The 21683-nt window shown below is 37.2% G+C and overlaps 1 protein-coding gene across 1 annotated transcript in view; it reads left to right on the forward strand.

Annotated features, from left to right (window-relative positions):
- Positions 1–21683, forward strand: part of WDR49 (WD repeat domain 49) — a 142887-nt gene that overhangs the window by 82750 nt on the left and 38454 nt on the right. The window contains 7 exon segments of the mRNA XM_058556411.1: positions 1835–1999; positions 4878–4993; positions 14811–14941; positions 17023–17121; positions 18773–18937; positions 20923–20952; positions 20955–21109. Of these exon segments, the coding sequence (XP_058412394.1) occupies positions 1835–1999; positions 4878–4993; positions 14811–14941; positions 17023–17121; positions 18773–18937; positions 20923–20952; positions 20955–21109 (861 nt within the window).

The raw sequence follows: 21683 nt of genomic DNA on the forward strand, positions 1-21683 counted from the left end.
CAGCTTGCTTCGTCACCTGAGAGTCCACCATTTATCATCGTCTGCGCCCTGGCTCCATTAACCTTCTTATTGTTCCTCATAAGGAACGTTGGAATACTCTCCAAGTCCTCTCTGCTAAGCACACTCTTAATCATCTGGGATGCTATGCTGGAATAGAGGAAGACATCTTGATGCAACTGTCATAGACAGCCCAGCACTCAAACCTCATCACATAAGCTTGGGAAGGGTACTTAGCTGATTAGCATCTCAATTTCATGAGGTAAAATGGTAAAATTTCACTGGTAAAATGAGGATGGTAATGTTGCTTATTTTACAGAGTTTTTACAAAGATCAAATGAGGTAGAGAGTGTAGAGGGCTTGGCACTCAATAAACACATGTTCATATCTTCAATCCAGGTTGACACTCCTCACCTTTTATTCCCCATCCCCCACCTCAGTGAATGAATTTGGGGTTTTCCTTATTGTGACCTGCAGCACCCAGGGGCGACACCTCTAAGCTGGTAGCATTGTCTGACATTTGTCTGTTTCTTGTCTGTTTCTCTATCTCGACCAGTAGTTCTTGACCCAGGCTGCACACTTAACCTGGGGAGCTCTTAAAAAAATGCTCCTGCTTGGTCCAATTAAATCAGAGTCTCTGGTCTGGTATTCAGTCGTGATTTTTCAAGCTCCCCCAGGTGATTTTAATGTACAAGCCCAGACCATAGACTCCTTGAGAGCAGGGACTCATCAGTGAAGTCCCACTGCCATCATGGAGCTGGGCACAGAGTGGCTGTTCGGTGAACTCCCGAAGACTGAATGAATGCATGCATGCATGCCAGCCAGCTCTCCAGGCCTTCTGAATATGACTTTGATAAACTTTAACCCAATTAATTATGAAAATGTGACACTCAAATTGAACATATTCCGAATAAATTTACATTTATACAATGCTAATCAATACCTAAGCAGATAAAGATATCCTTTAAGTTTTTTTAAAGTTTAGTTGTTGCTTCAGGCAACTTCCTAGCTACACATTTGTATGTTTAGTTTTTTTTTTCTCTTTCATTCTTTTGGGTCTCAAAGTCATATTGGTGAGTTGATTTCAACCTATAAATCTCTTAAAGGGTGCCTAAATACCTAAAGCTGAAATTAGCTGAAATGTTTACTTGCCACTATAAAATTTCTCATTGTCAGACTGCTATATATAATCCTACCCCTTCTAGCATTGTTCAGTGCCTTTCTCTTAGACTGTGTATGCAGATTTATATTTAACCTTCCTGTGTTCTTTGTTTTTAGTGACCCATCAATAATTGTGTTAACTGTAAAAATATACACAGTACCTTGAGAAGGGAGGAAGGAAGGGACTAATGGCATTAAAAGCAGTAGCTTTAGCAATTTGTTGAAATTAACTTTTTCCCATAATGGCTGCCGGTGCTTTCTTTTCTGAATGCTAAATGGAAGCTGATATATAATATGTTTCTTTTCATACAGTAAATGGTGTGAGAGCACCGTGACTAATAAAATCAGCTTTCTCATCTAAATGTGAAAGATTTATAAGTTTATTTTCAGTAGGATTAGATTTTAGAATGGTCTCTAGACACTAAGCTGAATGGTGGGTAAAGGAATAAGATTCCTATCTTTTCTGATAAAGAGAATCATGACTTCATTACCTCAGTTCTGGCCTAGAAATTGAAATGTTATCAGCTTAACAAAAAGAAAGAAAATACATTACAAAAATATCTCTAACTGTTGGGGGATCTCAGGAGAGGAAATGCATAGTTAGATATTTTTATTGAAATAAAAATGGTGGATTCAGGGACTGTATTTAATTTCTTTACATGTTATTTTCTCTTAGGTAATCAGCTCTGATGCGGGGTCGACTGTTTCCTTCTGGATGATAGACACTGGGCAGAAAATCAAACAATTTACCAGTTGCCATGGCAATGCAGAAATCAGCACCCTGGCCCTTGACGCAAATGAGACACGGCTTTTGACTGGCAGCACAGATGGAACCGTGAAGGTGTGAACATAGTGATGCTTTTCTATCCACATACGAGGGGGCTGAAATATTGTGCGAGGAGACACAGACATAGCTATTTTTGTTTTTGCCATTGTGGCCTTGCAAGAAGAGAGATGAGACCAGATAAGAAGAACTAAATAACCCAAACTATCTAATAACAAAGCTGTTAGGAAAAGAAACCTCTGTGGAAAAATGAATAAATGATTCTTCTGAATAAATTATTTAGAATAAAAACACAGCTTGGCTTACTTATTTCAGAAAGCCTTTTCCAGTGTTCTGGATAGAGGACTACTTTGGGGAATAAGAGGCCTGAATAATTTTCATGTGCTTCAGCTAATGTTTCTAGTTTTCTTTTTCTCAGTTTATAAAATGAGAAATCAGAGCAAAGAAGCAAACTTTTAAAAATGGCACAGATGCAAATTTTTCAGACAATGAATATTTTAAAACCAACCCATTTTGTAATTTGCACTTTTGTGAGGAGGAAAGTGACATAGTGAAGAAAGACAGTAGGAAGAGAAATCATAATCTTATTGATTATCCATCCTAAACTAACACTATTTTATGCTCCTAGCTTTCTTATTTTGTAACTATTATTAATTTCTCCTGGGAGGAAGGTGCTATTTTACCTTGGAAAAAGGATCAAATTTTCACGCAAAGCTAGATACTTGTAATCTGAAATCATGCCCACCAGTAAATCTTTTCTGCTCCTCTCAGCTCCAAGAGTAATGACAGCGTTTGATTGGAGATGGCTTGTAACACTTTGAGGCAACAGAAGGCAGTTTCCTGAATAAGCCTTGAATGGTTCTCAGACTTCTGTCATAGCTGGAGCCAGAAGGGTATTAATTAGATGTACCTTCCATGGTTGGGTGTATGATGCCTTCAGGTAGGCTGCAGGGGAGGGTAATGGAAAGCTGTCTGGATATGTGGGTAAAACATCGTGGAAGTTGGGGGCAAGTTTCAGGGGGATTCCAGGCTGGCAACAGTCAGTGTGAAGGAGGTACTATGGTGGATTGCAGTGAGAATCTCTGGAAATCAGTAGAACTTGGCTTCTGGGAAGGCTAATGGCATGAGATATGGCCTGGGATCTTGGGCTTAAGTAATGTAATCGAGTTCATGGGAGAACTGGTAAGACGTGTGAAGGTTATGGGATAATCCCAATCCCAATAGTCAAGGTGGAATAAAACAGGGATAACTGGAACTGGAGTACATATTAGATAGTAGCTCAGGCAAAAGGAACAAGCGAGTGCCCCACTTGCCAGTCCTGGGATATGAAACTGAAATGAAAAATGAAGCCAGTGGATTATGTTTCCTTTACTCCCATCTTGTAAAGTAACTTGTTACAGAGTCCAGGGCAGGGCAGAACTTGCAGGAGTTGCTAAAATGAACCTAGCTAAGGGACTTAGTAGGTTCTGGGGACAGTCAGATCTTTACAATACCTATTTGTGTGTATTATTTTAGGAGGGTTTGATAAGAGCCATGTTTAGAGAAAAAGAAAGTGATGGGTGAAGAGATGTGTACCCCTCAACATCTCAGCTCAAGCTTTGACATCTTAGAAGTTAATGTGAATTTAGTAGTATAATCACAGCTTTTGAAGGTACATTTATCTTTATTGCAGTAGCACAACAGAATTCTGAAATTTGGCAACCTGTGCATAGGATGCATAAATCAGAGTTGAGCTGCTCTGGCCATATTCTAGAAGAAACAAGAATGAATGACATCTTCCAATCTCATTTATAATTTAGAATCCAAAACCAGTAGCTATATGATCAAAGATTTAAAAGTATTGCCTTATTTATTATGGTTTTGAAGTGTCTGTTTTTAAATTAATTAATGTTTTAAATAATTAATGTTTGCACACAATAAAATTTAAAACATAAAAGATATACAGTGAAAAGAAAGTCTCTTTCTCACCCCTGTTCCCAGATCCTCCCTTGTGGCTACTACTCTTCCTGGTTTCTTCTGCATCCTTCTAGCCTATGAGCACCATTTTTTTCTCCGTGGCAGCCCACTATCCGCGCTCTTCTGCATTTTGTATTTTTCTGTTTGGGCATTGATTCATATGAATGCATATAATAATAATAATAATGTTAGCTAACTTTTATTACTTGCTTACTATGAACCAGGTACTGTCCTAAGCACTTTATATACAAACACGCACACACATACCTGTAAACATCTATATGGTTGTCACTATTATTATCCCAATTTTACAGAGGAGGAAACTGCCAACTTGCCCTCTACGCGTGATGTACCAACAATGTTTCTTAGCAGGGCTTAGTTTTAACTGCTCATGACCTAATGATGCTCTCTCTTAAGTGCACCCATTAGGTCTACGTCCTCCCCCACTACCTGAGGAGGTCAACTAGAACTGCTGTGCCTCTGTAGGATTGAGTCTGGCACCCACTATCAACAGGAGGTTTTACTGGCAGAAGATGGGAAACCTAGTACGTGATGACTGTTTCAGGCTCTGTACTAAATGTTTAAAATTCCAAGCATCCCTGAGGAGTAAGATTTCTGTCATAAACAAGGAAACCAAAATTTAGAGACACACTTAGAGAAAGACCAGGATTTTGACAGACTCCTAAATATGGCCTTTCATGATTTTATATTGCCTCCCCCTTAAAAACATGCACTAACTTATAGCCTTTGAATCAACTATTATTAGAATAGACTGATAGGGTTACAAGTAGAGTAATAAACATAATGGCTAAATTTAAATGGTGAAAAGATTTTCCTTAGTTATTACATATCCCAAGTGACTCAACCCTAGTCCAGAATGTAAACACAAAAGTTTAATCCTATTACATCGTTGTTTTACTCATTGAAGAAGACATTTTCTTTTCTTGTCCCAAAGGTGATTTTAATTTTTCTCTTAAAGGTGTGGGACTTCAATGGACACTGTCACCACACACTAAATGTTGGGCAGGAGGGAGCTGTGGATATTTCACAGATCCTGGTTCTTAAGAAGACAATACTGGTTATAGGCTGGGAGAGGTATGATATACTTCGTGCAAAATTGTCGGTAGGTAAAGGAGAATGTTTTCATTTGAATCAAAATCTAAAAGAAAAAAGAATATAGAAATCTTGACTGATTCTGAATCATTAACTGGCTGGTGACCTAGGTGAGTGAAACTGTAGTTGGAATTGACTGAATGCTTAGTGAATAAAATATTATAAGATCATGTAGTTTGAGGAGCTTTGAGAAGTGTTATAAGGCTTTCTCCCAGCTTTGGGAATCTGTCTCTTTAACCATTCCAGACAGGAACGTAATGCCACTTTTTGAGTATCAATTCCAAAAGTTTCTCAAATTTTATAGTCAATAAATTCTTAATGTGAAAATTACATTCCTTCAATTGTAAAGGAAACTCGTTCCTTCTTCTCTTGTTACTTACATTAAATTGCAACATAAGAGGGAAATAGCCCACTGAATTCTGTTAGCACTTCCTTCATATCAGTGCAGAGAAGGGCCGTTCACAGCCCACTTACTGCTCTCAAGGAGCAATTCTTCCATTTCATTATAAGGAAAATTACTTTCTTTTCCTTCTTTCCTGAGAGAACTAAGGGATCATAAACAGGTCCTTTTCTATGGCATTGTATAGGCACTAGAAAAATTAAAATGTGATATGTTTTGAAAATATATTGTGCATAAATTCAACAGTTCACAAAATATTGCTCTAATAGGTAGTTTGCCCAACATTATTCACTATAGAATTATGATCTTAATGGTTTGAAGCTAGGATTAAATCAAATTTTATGCCTAGAAAACTAGCAGTATATATTTAGGGGCTTTTATCAATTATATGAAAGGCTTTTCTTCTAATGCAAATGTGCACATCCAGACTAGAAAACATAGTGCCACACACAGATGAGTTTTTAGGGGTTTTTGACCATAAGGAAAGAAAGTATAGACCAGATTTTCCTACTTGATATTAAGAACTAATTCAATCATCCTCCCCTTTGAAAAATGAGGCTTCTTCACATCCCTGAGCAATCATGATCCATTCACAACTCTTAACTACTCCAACAGACTACTGCTTAATGCTCTCTATATTTAGGCCATGGCCACAAATAGGTTTAGTTCCCTAATATCACGGCAGGGTAGATGTGTGGTATATAGCTGATCCAACTTAAATTTTCAACGTAGCAGAAAAGAATTTTAAAAATTAATCAGTGTAGGTTAAAACTTTGGAGATACCATTTTCTTAACTATATTTTTTAGATATCCATAGTTAGAAACTAGTATCAAATTATGGTTCTTTTAAATTGCTTACAGTGGAAAATTTTTAAAGATTAGATGTCTAGAGTCATCTAAAAGTAGTTTAAAGGAAGACTCAATGTTCTGCTCTATACTGGTGGGTGGTCACTTCTATAATCTTGGGGGGGAGATGGAAATGAGAGGAGGAAAAATTATCACTCCTCCCATCTTCCCCCATCTTTTCCATCTTCCACAAGGTCATCAGGACTTGGATCTCTTAGTTGGAATTGAAAGTTGAATGAATCCATTCCCAGTTACATTATTTCACTTTTATTTTGGAGGATTTAAAAGTTATAATTCCTAAATTAGAGGCCTTATGTTAGGCTGGATATCACAGTATCTTTGCAGGGTCCTTCTCACCAGGAGGTATTTAACAAGAGGCAACAGGAGAGGTCAACTGTTAAGTTATAGCTGGGGAAAGAGGGCCCATTAAGCCAACTCCTTAACAGTTCAGTGATTAGAGAAGAAATAACTGGAAGATGGACAGTCAGCTTATTAAGCTTGCTTTAAAACCCGGAGGGAGGCTGTTTAAGTTACATCGTATCTTTAACTTCAGGCTCTATCTAAATAAAGAGATTGGTTTGATACTTTTGCCCTGGGTAGAGTAGAAATTACATTTATTGAGTGAAGTATCTAAATATGCCATCTGATTTATTTTATTTATGGTGCTTTCCAGCATTAGGCACTTTATATACATTATGTAACTTAAATTCTTAGCTTCATCTTGGAAGGTAGGCAGTATTTTGTGGATACCGCAAATCTCTAGCTTCAGCTCTTATCTCCCCAAGCTCCCTTATCCACTTGTTTGCTGGTCGTGTCTGACTGCAATCTCAAATTCAACATATTCTAAACTGAATTTATTACTTATTCCCTTCCCGAAAAACCGCTTCTTCTCTTAGATCTGGGGCTTCAGTTAACAGCCAGAGACCCGGATATCCACCTCAGTTTTTCCTTCTCACTCAACTTCACAACCAAGTAGTCACTAGGTCTTATCAATTTTATGTTCCAAATATTTCTCAAATCTGTTCCCATTACTACTACAAATGTATAATTCAGAGCATCATTTCTACCGGGATGAATGCCACAGCCTTCTAATTTGCCCTTTCCTCTAGTAATGCCCCCCTCTTACCCCTTAAATAGATTCTGCACATTTTTGCCACAACGATTTCTTTCTACAATGCGTTCTATCATGTTACTTCCTTGTTTAACACCTTTCAGAGTGTCTATAAAATAAATCTAGGCTCCTTCTGGCCTGGACCTATTCTTAGTTTCTTCATTCTCACCCATTCTTGTGTACATTCTAAACTCAAGTAGCAACCTGCTGTCAGGGTGTTCTCATACAAACACACTGTTTCACACTCCCATGCCTTTATTTCCTCCGCTTGTCTAGAAACATCTCTCCAAACAGTTTTCATGTGGCTAATGTTTATTCCTATTTCAAGTCTCATTCATACATCTTCTCCACCAGGACATCTCTCTTTACTCCCGGGATAGAAATAGGCCCCATTTTAGTTGTTGTGCTCTTTAGCTCCCTGCACTGTATTTAACATCAGAATATATACATGTGTGTGTGTATATATATATTTACGTACATTCAACAAATATCTAATAAGCATATATACAGCATATAATAAGCATATATATATAGTACATATATATATATTGCGTCTGGTGCTAATTAGATGTTCAATGATATTTGTTGAATGACTTAATTAATGTTTATTGAATAGACAGGAAAGCTAAGGATTAGAGAGATTTATTACCCATGGTCACACTTCAAATAAGAGGCAAGCCGAGCAGATATTCAAATCTATTCTCACTTCACAATAAACCAGAAAGCTAAGCTTTATCAATCCTCTTTTACGAGGGAGGAAACAAGGCTTGAAGAGGTGGGGTGGCCTGGCCAAGGTTACAAAGCTGGGAGACAGCTGAGTGAGAATTTTATGCCAAAGTCCATGTTCTTTCCACCATCCCTGAGTCATTAAATCACTGGGGAATAACTATACCCTTTTAAACAAATAATTTGATTGAGTAGGTTAGTTATATCAGTCAAAGCTGATTAATCAGTTTGTGCATTTGAAGAAACACATAACAAAAGTATTATCAACTTAACAATACCTCAAAGTTTTAGCTTGCCATTATTTTTTCCCTTTCCTTTCCACAAATATTTTTAAACTGCAGCTAGATGGAAAGCATTGAGTTAGGAAATATGATGGACTGAATGTGAAGAAGCATGATTCCTGCTCTCAAGGGTGTCGCATTCTAATTGGGGAGTCAATACATACAAGGCAGGATATGGTAAATGCTGCTGTGAAATGGTCCTGAGCAAAACCGGAATTAGAGAGCCCGTATTGGATATTTAGAAATACCATCATTCATATCTAGAGAATATTTCTGTCCAAAAAAAGGAAGAACTTCTAGAAACACATTTCTTATTTTGAGCAAAATATACTTGGAAACAAAGTTGTGAACTGACATATAGTCAATTAAAAAATACCTGGTTTAAGGCCTGGCCATATTTACGTTGGTAAAATCAAATGAATAAATGATCAATTATCTTTGCATTTGTTTAAAGTAGTCATGTAATATGTATAGCTCTGGTAAAACCAAATAAATGATCATAATAGTTTAAGATTTTATCCTGCCCTAAAATTCTATGATTTTATACTTACAACTCAGTCTCTTAGTTTCCCTCACTTTATTTCTCTCCTTTCTGTTAAAAGAGAAACCTCTGTTTGTGAAAGTTTTATCTCTGTAAAATATCCAGACTTATACAAATACTAAAAAAGGAAATGTTTCATATAATTTCAAACGATTCTGAAACTATTATTGATAGTAGCATCCTTCACAGAGCTCTGTAAAAAATAGGTGCTCAATAATAGCTGCTGATTTAATTTGATTTCTCAAAGTATTTTTAAGTGAAATGAGATTAGGGATTTGAAATTCCTCAACAATAAAACTTATCTATCACAAGATATTAAATTCTTAATAATTGCCTTACTAAGGAACTATAATCCTATGTGACTCAGTTGGTTTCTACTGTTAGGATAAGAATCAAAATGAAAATTTCCAAAGTTGTGACTTATACTAAATAACCATATTGCAGGGCAGGAGGGGCTGGGTATGTTTGAAATTCACAAATAACCCTCAAATCTAATTTTGTGATGGTTTCAGTGTCCAAATTTGACTTCAAAAATTTTAGGAAAAGAATAAAAGAGAACTGATTTATATTGAACTCACTCTCTGCCTTTGAGATACCCCTTTAAACCTAAAAAGCAATGGATAAAATCAGGACAGGTTCTTATGATAATTGGACTAACCACCCATGAACATTTAACCTCTGAGGGAACAAAGAGTTGATTGTGTTCTTTTGTTCTCTCCATGACAGTTTCTACATGATAAGTTTTGGTAAAAGTTATTTTCCTAGTTCATTCACCCTAAAAGAGGTTGTTTTAAAAAATTTTTTTCTTATTTTTTTGCACTTGACAGGTAAACTAATTTTGTTCTCATGGAATTGGTCAGTGTGTCTAAATTCTGAATTAGAGACAACATTATCTTCACAAGATGACACAATGACTCAGTAGCAGAACTCTCAGGATTTCAAATGTGAGATGTGGAATGGAACTAGTAAACTCCTTCAATGTCAAAAAGAATGAATCTCTCAGACGCCTAAAATGGCCTTAAAATTGGCTCATTCTGCACTTTAATTTTACTCTTGGCAAAAGGGAAAACTTAAAAAAAAGTTATCTTTGAAAGGGACAAAGTAAGAAATACAGTGTGGATTCTGAAGGCATTTTAAGGATAACTGTCATTTCAAATGAAAGTTTCAAGTTAGGTTTTAAGGGAAAGGTGTCAGCTAATTAGTTTCTCAACATTTTGATACACAAGGTCAAATAACAGAAGGGCTATTTTTTTACACCATCTAATGAAAAACATCTTGCGCCTTTGGGTGGTTCTCTCTACATGTATCTAGTTATATGGGTATTTTGGTGAAAAGACATTTAACATTGAATTTTGGCTGAGAGATAATAGAAGAGATATAGGATTGATCTCCTATTTCTCATTCCTACCCCACAATCTCTCTTCCTAAAGGGCAATCTCTTCAACCAAACTTACCAATAGGTAAAGAGAAAATTAAAAATATATACATGTAAAGCTATTATGAAATTAACTATAATTTCAGAACTGCAAATTACTTTTATATTGTCTTATCTTTCTAAGCCTCATATTAATATTATTAAAAAGAACATTAATATTAAAATTGATTTAAAAATAGAATAATTCATACATTGATTCAGCAAATATTTATTAAATGGCTATTATGTGCTGGGTACTGTTCTAGGCACTACTGATGCAGAGGGAAAAAACTAAGTCCTTGCTCTCCTAGAGCTCATTTATGACAGAAAAGACAGAAAATAAACAGACAAATAAATATAGATCATATCACTTGATGAAAATGTAATAAAGAAAAATTATGTAGAGTGAGGGATGGGAGACTCAAGGGAGAGTCTTGAGCTAAGGTGATCAGGGAAGGGTTACTTGAGGAGGTGACATTTGAGCAGAGAATTAAAAATAAAAATTTTTTTATTGGTGTCATAATAGTTTATAACATTGTGAGATTCCAGTTGTACATTATTATTTGTCAGTCACCATATAAATGTGCCCCTTCACCTCTTGTGCCCACCGCCCAACTCCTTCCTCCTGGTAACCACCAAACCATTCTCTCTGTCCATGTGTTAGTTTATATTCCACATATGAGTGAAGTTATACAGTGTTTGTCATTCTCTGTCTGCCTTATTTCACTTAACATAATACCCTCCAGGTCCATCCATGTTGTTGCAAATAGGACGATTTTGTCTTTTTTTATAGCTGAATAGCATTCCATTGTATATATACCACATCTTCTTTATCCAATCATCTGTCGATGGACATTTGGGTTGCTTCCATGTCTTGGCTATAGTGAATAATGCTGCAATGAACATAGGGGTGTATAAACCTCTTTGGATTGTTGATTTCAAGTTCTTTGGATAAATACACAGAAGCGGGATAGCTGGATCACAAGGTATTTCTATTTTTAATTTTTTGAGGAATCTCCATACTGTTTTCCATAGAGGCTGCACCAGTTTGCATTCCTACCAGCAGTGAATGAGGGTTCCCTTTTCTCCACATCCTCTCCAATATTTGTTATTTTTTGTCTCAGTGATTATAACCATTCTCATGGGTATAAGATGATATCTTAGTGTAGTTTTGATTTGCATTTCCCTGATGATTAGTGATGTTGAACATCTTTTCACATGCCTATTGGCCATCTGTGTATCTTCCTTGGAAAAATGTCTGTTCATATCCTCTGCCCATTTTTTGATCAGGTTATTTGTTATTCTGTTGTTCAGTGTGTGAATTCTTTATATGTTATGGAAATTAACCCCTTGTCAGATATGTGATTTGCAAATATCTTCTCCCAACCCTAGTGGGTTGTCTTTTCGTTTTGATCCTGGTTCACTTTGCCTTGCAGAAGTGCTTTAGTCTGATGAAGTCCCACTTGTTTATTTTTTCTTTTGTTTCCCTTGTCCGAATAGACATGGAATTTGAAAAGATCCCTCTAATACTGATGTCAAAGAGTGTTCAAACAGATAATTTTTTATTCATTCATTTGACAAATATTTATTGAATATTCAATATGTGTAAGTCACTATGCTTGCTACTGTGGGGCTGCAGAATAAGGCAAGATCTCTGGTTTCTGAGAACTTACAATCTAGCAGAAAAGCAGAGGCTATATAATATTTATTAAATGTTATAAGTAAAATGTGACTGATGTGTGAAGTCAGAAGAAGAAATATTTCTTTCGACTCTAGTTATGAAGGAAACCTATCAGAATAAGAGGGGCCTTAGCGAATGGGTATGTGGCTAGATAGATGCGGGTCTGTGTGTGAAAGGAAATCCATAGAGGGAGGGAACAGCACACCAGGAATGAAAGCAAAGCAGCTGGAAATGTGAAGGGTGCTCAGAGAGCAATAAGAATATTGTTTGGGTTGAACAACAAGACGTGCTTCGGAAACAGCCCCTGAATACCCCTCACAGTTCAGAACAGCGCCTGCAACCAGGAAATTTATTTGAAACCTTGTATCCTACCCTTAAAATCAGGTGAATTTTGCATTCTATTGCATTAATTCATCTATCCTTATGTTAATATAAAAATATTTTCCCCCACCTCCTTGAGTAAAATTAACACTTAGGAAGGTGCACCATACTTACCCTGTGGCTTCCAGTAGTCCTATCAGATATTTAGTTGAATATTCACATTTTACATTGAAAAGCAAGAATAGAAGAATAGAGAGCAATAATTCTCAAAAAGCAGATTGGACTCAAGTATTATTGGGTCTTGAATAACAGGCCTACACAGTTGAATTTTGTCACGTAGGAAATGGAAAACTAGTAAATGTTTCTTAACAGGGCATTAGCCTTACCTTTGACCATGCTGTTTTCTCTGCCTAGAGTGCCTTCCTCTTCCAAATCTTACCCATCTATTATGGTCCAGCTCAAATATGACCCCTGAACTCAGCCTTCTGTGATTTCTACACTTGGACTTCCAGGCAGTTGATCAGTATTTCCTTGGCACTTACCACATTTCACTTTGCGTTTTTGTCATTTTGTGCTCATGGCTTTATCCCCTGTAGCACCATGAATGGGGACTTCCATGTAGAAAACAGGAAATGCTTGTATAACGAATGTATATGAAGAGCCCCAGACTGGAATGATTCATCTAGTAGCAGGATGAAGACTGTAGCAGAAGTGGGTGGACTAGAGGCAGTGAAATTGGTTAAGAGGTTGTTAAAATTGTTCAACCATGAGATAATGAGCACTGAACTAGGAAGCTGTCATTGGCTGTTTAAAATAAAAAGGAAGGAATGAATATGTAACATATCACAGAAGTGGAATCAAAGTATTTGATTTGACTGGGGAAGAGAAAGATATGTGGGAGACTCAAATGCTGGTCTATTAGCCAAATTAGGGAATTTAGGGAGGCCTAGTATGGAGGGAAGGTGGCAAATGCGGATTTTTTTTTTTTTGTGTGAAGAAGATTGGCCCTGAGCTAACATCTGTACCCATCTCCCTCTATTTTATGTGTGGGACACCTGCGACAGCATGGCTTGATAAACGATGCCTAGGTCCATGCCCGGGATCCGAACCTGTGAACCCTGGGCCACTGAAGTGGAGCATGCAAATTTAACCAGTACGCCACCAGGCTGGCCCCCCAAGTTTGGATTTTTGATATGTTGCTGAAGGGAACATTATATGGAACTGTCAACTGCCAAGAAAGAACTACTCAACACTGGAAAAAATTATGCATGAATATAAATTTAAGAGCCATTTGTATAGAAGTGAGATTGGAACTTATGATAGTATGCAAAATCCCTGAACAAGCCCTTTTGAGCTAAGAGAATGGAGTGCAAGAATGACAGTAAGAAAGTACATATTCAAATGAGGGAGAGAACGAAGGGAAAGGAAACTAGAGAATAGAGAATGAAAGATCAGGGAGGCGGGAAGAGAAGCAGGACATACTAGAAACAAAAGTTTCCAGGAGGAAGAGAAGGCCGCATGCGTCAGAGTGAGGAGTTACATTGATAAGGCAATTGGGAGACCTTCAGAGTGGTGCAAATAGAAGCAAAATTTCAGGGAGGTGAAGAGAGAGTGAGGGTGAAGACACTGTACCTGTGGTTACAAATGCTCACTTGAGACATGTGTGGCCCTAGAAGGAGACACAGGCTTAGCATAGGCTGGTAGCCAGAGCTCAAATCATCAAGTGAAAACAGGGTGGTATTGATGCCCCTACAATTTAATTTTTACACTCCTCCCTTCCCCACTAGGCACCATGCATTTTATTCCCTGCCCATCTTGGCCTGTCCTCAAATCCACCAGAAGTGCCCTAAGATACTGACATTTTTTAAATGATTATTTCTGTTCAAAATGTATCTGTCCTGCGTACCATTCCTTTGGAGCAACGTTTTCCAAGTGTGTTCCACAAATGGTAGTCTTCAAGATGGTTAATGAGAAGGGACTCTGTGGTCAAGTAAGTCTGAGAAATGCCACAGGGAATGTTAACATGTTAAATGTCCTGGCCGCTCTGATGAAAAGAAGCCTTATTAATTTCGTTCAAACTACCAAATATTATGTGTTCACAGACCCATCCCATTTTTTATTGCTACTGTCACAAAGCAATTAGTGGTTCCCTGTTACCCATATGGGGAAACTTTGCTTTAGGGTCTTGGTGATGGATAATTAATCTGATAAATGCATACATGTTTGATGTTAATGATTGTGAAAGGATAATTAACCTTCTAATACTTAATATTCATAATTTGCCAGAGAATCCAGTGAGAGAATCCAAAAGAAATTTTAGTGTGGGAAGCACAGTATTATGGATGACATGTGGGGCTAAAATTTTGGGTAGCATTGTCTTTTAGACCTCTCAAATTACACCACCCCAAGTGGATGATGGCTACTCAATATCCATAGCACTTTTAGATTCACAGCTAGATTCTGTATCTTTTTCACTAGGGCTATTACTACATTTCGACTTCAGAACTTCAATCCATTTTTCATCCAGCCTGAAGAATGGAAAGGAGGAATACAGCACCAAGACGATATCTTGTGTGCTGCATTTTTACCTCCACAAACTCTTGCTACAGGTTAATTGAATATTCATTTGACAATCAGTGGTGAAAATTTGGTTTCTTTTCCTCACTCACTTTTAAAGAGCCTTTTCTCAACTGGAAAATGAATAGATTTCTTGAAGCAGTCCTTACACTTAAAGCTGCTCTTGGTGCTTATTTCTAGAGCAATATTCTGGTGGCTATGACAGCAGCTTCTGAGCCTGGCTGCCTCACTTCAGATCCTGGTCCCCCACTTGCCACTGCATGATATCGATCATTATTTAAACTCTAAATCATAATTTTTTCTGACTAATAACAGTATAACATTATCTTGGTTTATAGTGAAGATTAAATAAGATAATCTGTGTAAGGGCTTAATACAGTGCTCGGCACACAGTAAGCTCATCAGTAAATGTTAGCTTTTATTTTTAGTGTCCTTTTTCCAGGAGTGGCATCAGAACTGTTGGGTACAAATCACACTTCTGTGGCACTCAGATGTTTCATCATGGGAACATAGTGACCCTTTGGCACAATTTAGTCTGAGTAATGTTGGTTAAAGACTGGCCTCACAAAATATCTACAAATCCAAGGTCTTAAAAGGATCCATGGGCATGCTTTGATGTGACATATTAAAGAGGATCAGAAATTGCTGTCTCATTTCTGGCCAAAGAAAACAATTTATAAAGACAGATTGCACCATGAAATTATCAAGTCCATATTTTGACAGCCTACATTTTTTTATAGAACCAAAAATGTCATCAATTAAGAAGAATAAAAACTTACAGGAAAAGAGCCAAGACATCTATGAGGTGTTACAAGATGAAGTTTACTGGTCTATCTACACTTAAAGTTCCACTGTTTTTAGGACTTACCTGATTACTTTCCAGTAGGGCAACTCTGTGATTGAATTTGCTTTATAGCTGCTGGAAGTCTACCCCTGCAGGGAGTATCACATACTGAAACGTGATGGAGATGAACTATAAGGCTGTGTGGTTGTTATTGTGAAAATGTCATAAAATACCATTGTAATTGGTGAATAGATAATCTCTTCATTCATTCTGACTCCATCAGTCTTCTGTGAAAATGTTTGGTCAAGCACTTTGCAAGCATAGCATTTCAAAATCATAGAAGATGGATGCTCCCACAGACAGCTAATCCATGGAAATCCATCATCCTTGGCCAATTTGTGAGTTACACAGGTTGTTCTCTCCAGGACAATACAGAGTTCAGTATGTGTTACTCTCTTCTCTCTCTAAATCCCAAGAAAGGCACCATCTGTACATCCCACTCAAACTCAGCTCTTCTCTCCTGCTCCCCACTTCACACTGACACTTTGCTCAGTAGGGAGCTTCCTCACTGAGCTGCTGAGAGCAGCGGACTGGGCATGCATTCTCCTCCCCAAGACAGGCTGGGTCAGACTTAACCTCACTATGTGGACTTTTCTATGTTCTCTGTGAGAGCAGTTGGGGAGAACTTTCCATAGGGAAAATTTTAGGATTGGAGAAAGCAGTATTCAGCAAAGAATATAAGAGGGAGGAAATGAAAAGCACACACTCACCCACATACACACACACACTCAAGAGATGTGGGAAACAAACCTAGAAGGACTGGATTGGCCTGGCCTCCTTCAACAATAAAAAAGTATCATAATTATTATTAACACTTTTTCGGTACTTAGAATATGTACTTTTCATTCTTCACAACAACCCTATGAGATAAATACAATTTTTAACCCAGGTTTATAGGTACAGAAATTGTGGCATCACATAGAATTAAATAACTTGCCCAAGGTTACGTAGCTAGTAGGTGGCAGAATCAGGACTCAAACTCAAGTTGTTTAATTGCAAAGCCCTTATTCGGAATGTTTTATTACTATAAAATAAAAAGCTATAACAGCAATTTTTATCACACCTAATGCATGTGTGGTGTGAAGATTGTAAGTTCTAAAGTTTAATAAAAATACTAGTTATTATTCATTCATGTCTCCAGAAATATATAGAGTACCTACTACGTGCCACATTTCATGTGAGATATTACAATAATGACTTCTTCTCATTGCTTTTGCTCATATTTTCTAACATTTTGGCAATTTATGTTCTCCATCCTGGCTCATGTAGGGAGTTATGATGGAGAAATTGTTCTGTGGAACAATAGCACAGAAAATGCTTACTATGTCCTTCACCCTGATTACCAGAGGCTGCTAAAATCAAAATCGGGTGAGTGCAAGTTTGAAAGTAACATAATGTGGCTGAGTGCAACCACAGTAGGCCTGGTTGTTGATGTGTATACCTGATGCAGCTTGCTCCTAAATTATAGATGATTGGCTATAAGCGCAAGGGATTAGTGATAACAGTGTCTTGTCAAAGTGCCTAAAAAGAACCCTGAGATTTACTTGGCTTAGCAGATTCTCCTTGGCCTGCCGTTTCTTCTCTTTATGCTACATCAGCGTTTCTGAATTACTGATAACAGGGAGCAGGCCTCTCATTTTTATCCAGTTTAGTTTTTGCCAATAAACCTTGCCAAATTGCCTTTGAGTGAACCTTGGGTGCCCCTTGGTGGGAAAATGGAAACTCGTGTTCACTTGACAGGCTTCTCAGGCTCAATCTAGAGCTTGTGGTAAATATTATGCCACCTGGAAATCTTAAATTATCTCTTGACTTAGAAACCTGTGAGGAGCATTAGATGAGAGTATATTGTATTTTATGAGAGTTTAGCAGAGGACATGAATATTTTATACTTAAGCAAAATGTCTTGACAATTGCCTTTCACATTTTATTTTAGTTTCCTTAGATACTAAAGGTTCTCCTTAGACTAATTTATTTGGGTAAGGAATATGTCATTCCTCATAGCCCAGCGAGATTCTGCTGTCTCAATTGGATAAACTCACAGAAGCTGACTTGGACCCTAAGAAAGGACTGGTCACCAGATAAAGCTTTTTTTGTGAAAAGCTGAAGGACTTATTCGTTAAAAGTAACAAAACCAACTTAAGAGATTTAGGGCTTACTTGGCTGCAGGCACAAAGCTCTGACCTGTTTTATGTACAAAGAGCTAACCATTAGGCTTCATCTGAACCCTCCAGGAAGAGGGTAGAATTCTGCCCCTCCTTCTACACTGGCCTTCAGGAGAGCGCCAACTTGTTCTTATAGCAAAGTTAATTGTGGTTACAATTAAATACACAGAGAGTTAGATATGAAAGAAAAGCAGCTAATATCAAATTTCCAAAAAAGACACAAGAGGCTTTGCTATGGATTTCTTGCTTTGAAATTTTGAAGATACCTGTGTATAGATTTTTCACAACTATGTGCAGACTATTCATAAATTCTTAGATGAGTATCCCCAGTTTTTATTAGTGTGGTCTGGAGATGATGTCATGAGATAATTGAGGTGCCATTAGGAATATCCTTTCCAGGGTAACTCACTAACAAATAATATTGCTAAAAAATGATCATTAAATATATTTAAATAGTCATTATAGCTCATGTTCATTAAATTATTTGCAAGATTAATATTAATGATTAAGAAGCTGAAAATGCCATGATATTAGAATCTCATTTGTCTTGAACATAACAGGATGTGTAAGATGTTAGCAGTGACTACAAAATGAAATCCCTGTTAATTCACGTCAAGGGAAAACAGTAAGCGTGTATGGAATATGCCAAAGCAAAAATGGAATCAAACAATCCTTCAAGTTGGGGTTGAGGAAGTGAATAGCAGAAGGCTCAATGGATGTTGACTGTAAACCTATTGTGAGAGTTGATGGAGTCATGCGAGACCGTGATGGAGGCAGGCCTGTTGGTTTTCGTAAGCATTCATTTGAAAAACAGATGTTTCTCTTCCTTAAGACACCTGGCTTTGTTTCTATCGCAGATATGGAGCCTCAAAAGCTTCTCGGTACTGGGAGGAGCCACTCCACCCACCCCATGGCAGACCAGGCTGCCCTGGGGGCCTGCTCCTTGGAGACTGACACCAACCGCAATAATGCCGTTATGAGGCTTTGCTTCCTTGAAGCAAGAAAAAACATTGCAGTGACAGGTAAAATATATATTTATATTTTGACTGTAGAGTGCTTTGATATATTGTGAAATGTTGGAAAAGGGAGCAATAAGGAGAGTTCAATCTAATCCTGTGTAGGTCTTGTAGAGTTTGACTGCATCTAGCTAACAGTGAGTCCTGGGTCACGGGAGGCCGTGGGCCAGGGCCACTGAGGTTGGGGCTCAGGAGGATGGGTCGAGGAGCAGGAGCCAGACTAGAGCAGCAATTTATACAGTGCTGCCTGTGTCTGGATCAGAGTGAGAAAAACTCGGGCAAACTATTTTATATGGGCAGCAATTGGAGTTGGTGTTCCAGCCGTGGCATAAGGAGGTATGGTAGAGTAGAGGGCAGAGCAAGAATATGCTCCACATACATGAGCCGAAGCTTAGGTCTACATGCAGCAGGAGGAGAGGGTCTGAGACTGACTGCACTGGCACCTGTATCAAATGGGCTAGGAGAAAATAGTGAGAAACTTGGAGATAGGGGGCAATAGCAAAATTTGAAATAACTGCTGATCCCAGGTCAAGAAAGCTACCTACTCTTTGTCTTAATTATTTTTAGGGGTGTAGGGGGAGTGATGCTTTGGGTCTCTTTACCATCTGTGCATACTTTGCAGAATGAGTCAAAGTCCTGCTTAGAGCTTCTGCTGAGATGTATGCTAACACTGGCGCTACCATATGATTTACTGAAGTTATTCGTTATATTATACGTGAAATAACCATTTGCTTAATTTCCCCTCTGTTTTTAATGGCTGTGTTTGCATGGTGTCGATGCAGCCTTCATCTTCCCAAAATAAAAATCTGCTTTTGAGAATAACGCATATTTTTTGACCTTTCATCTAAAAAATGTGTTGTATCTTAGAAGTGTTTTTTCTTAGTATTAGGAATCTAGACATATATGTGTTATATGTTTGAAAAAAGAAATAGACATATCTGAATCATGTTTCTGTATTCACTTTGCCATATTTAATTTGCAAGTGGAAAATCTGCCTGATTTTCATATAAAAATTTTTGACAGTAACTATCAATAAATGTGTACCCCTATAGAGTTTTAGAAACATTGTGGAATATTTAGAATAGACTTTGAAACGGTTAGTTTCTAAAACTTTCTGTTTTCTAGAACTGACTTATACTCTCAATATGAACTATTATCCTGAAATTGCTCTTATTTCCTCAACACTAATTCTTCTTAATGTTATCAGGATTCCCAAATTGCTTCCACTGAAGCGGCTACATGCCATTATTTCTACCTTAAACAGATATGATTGTTAATCAGCCGTCCATTTGTGAAGCAAATTGGAAGCCATCTACAGATTTATCAAATAATAATAGGAACTTTGCCACAGAAGAATAATTTAGGTAAAGTGCTTCTACAAAGCATATAAAAATGGAAAATGCAAAGGTTAGTTCTAGGCCTATGAACCAAAAAAGTGTTCCATAAAGGCTTACAATGAATTCTTGAGGAAAAATTTTAAAATAAGCTTATAAGTTGAATTCTAAGCATGCTGCCAAATAGAGAAATCAATTGTTATGCTGCGCTAACTACATATATGCATCCAGATCTGTGCATGAGGAGTTTTACTTCTTTGGTATGTATGTCCAATGGGTTATTAAGAAAAATAGGTTTTATGTAATCAGAATATTATCATAATGTTGCAATTAATATTTTATAAGTTTATTTGAAGGAAGAAATTAATTCTACCTAACTTTAAAAACCCAAATAATATCAAAATGGTGAATGAAGGAAAGAGAACTAAATTTAATGGAACATTTTACATATCCTATCTTATTCAATACACAGCATAAACCAATAAGGTTATTGTAGGGTTATCTCCATTTTATATTTGAGAGAATTAAAGTGCTGGAATTGATCTCAAGGCCACCTGCCTCTCCACCATCCATATGCTTTCCACAGGACAAGCCACTGAGGTTGTTTCTGGTGTTTGTTGTCACAGTTTCCTAATTAGGTGTTCCTTTATATGTTAGGAGGAGCTAACTTGGTGTCCTGTGGAGGATCCGGTATGTCAGATTCTGGGATACATTTAAGAAGCAACTTCTGGCTGAATTTTTGGCTCATAGTGGAGTTGGACCCATTATTATGTCTATTGATAAGTTGAATCGATACCTTGCCACAGGAGATCCTGATGGATGGTTGAAAATCTGGAATATAGAGGTAAATTGAAAAAATTCTCACATCATCTTTATTACTGTTGATTGCCTTTTGTTGCAGATAACTATGAACCCAGTCTTTGTCTATTTCCTAGATAAAGGAAGAAATGTCCAGTCTGAGTATTTTAAGGAAAACATTTACATTATGGAGCCAAGATTTCTTTTAAATAATTTATGGGGGAAAACAGATTTTTCTCAATATTAAAAATCTTCTGTTAGTATATAGTCAGGCCCATTACACAATAGAGGAATGCAATATTGTCAGTAAGTTACCGCAGCCTAGTTTGAGCATAAGTAATTAGGATATACCTTATTTGAAATGAGACTGTAAATATAATTTAAATAGAGTACTGGCCCTTCATCCAACATTATTGTCATCTAGAGTTATTTTGGGATTTTTGTGTCACTGTTTACCTGCTCAATTTTCTAGTGGTATTGTAAAATGGAATAATACGTGACTACCTATGCATGATAAAGTTCATCTCTATCAAATAACTGACTTGACTCTTCATTTATTTCTTTCCATTCTTCCTCTCCCTCTCCTTCTTTTCTTTCCACTTCTCAAGTTAGTCAAATCT

Source organism: Diceros bicornis, chromosome 15 (assembly GCF_020826845.1).
Source record: "Diceros bicornis minor isolate mBicDic1 chromosome 15, mDicBic1.mat.cur, whole genome shotgun sequence".
Classification (NCBI taxonomy): Eukaryota; Metazoa; Chordata; class Mammalia; order Perissodactyla; family Rhinocerotidae; genus Diceros; species Diceros bicornis.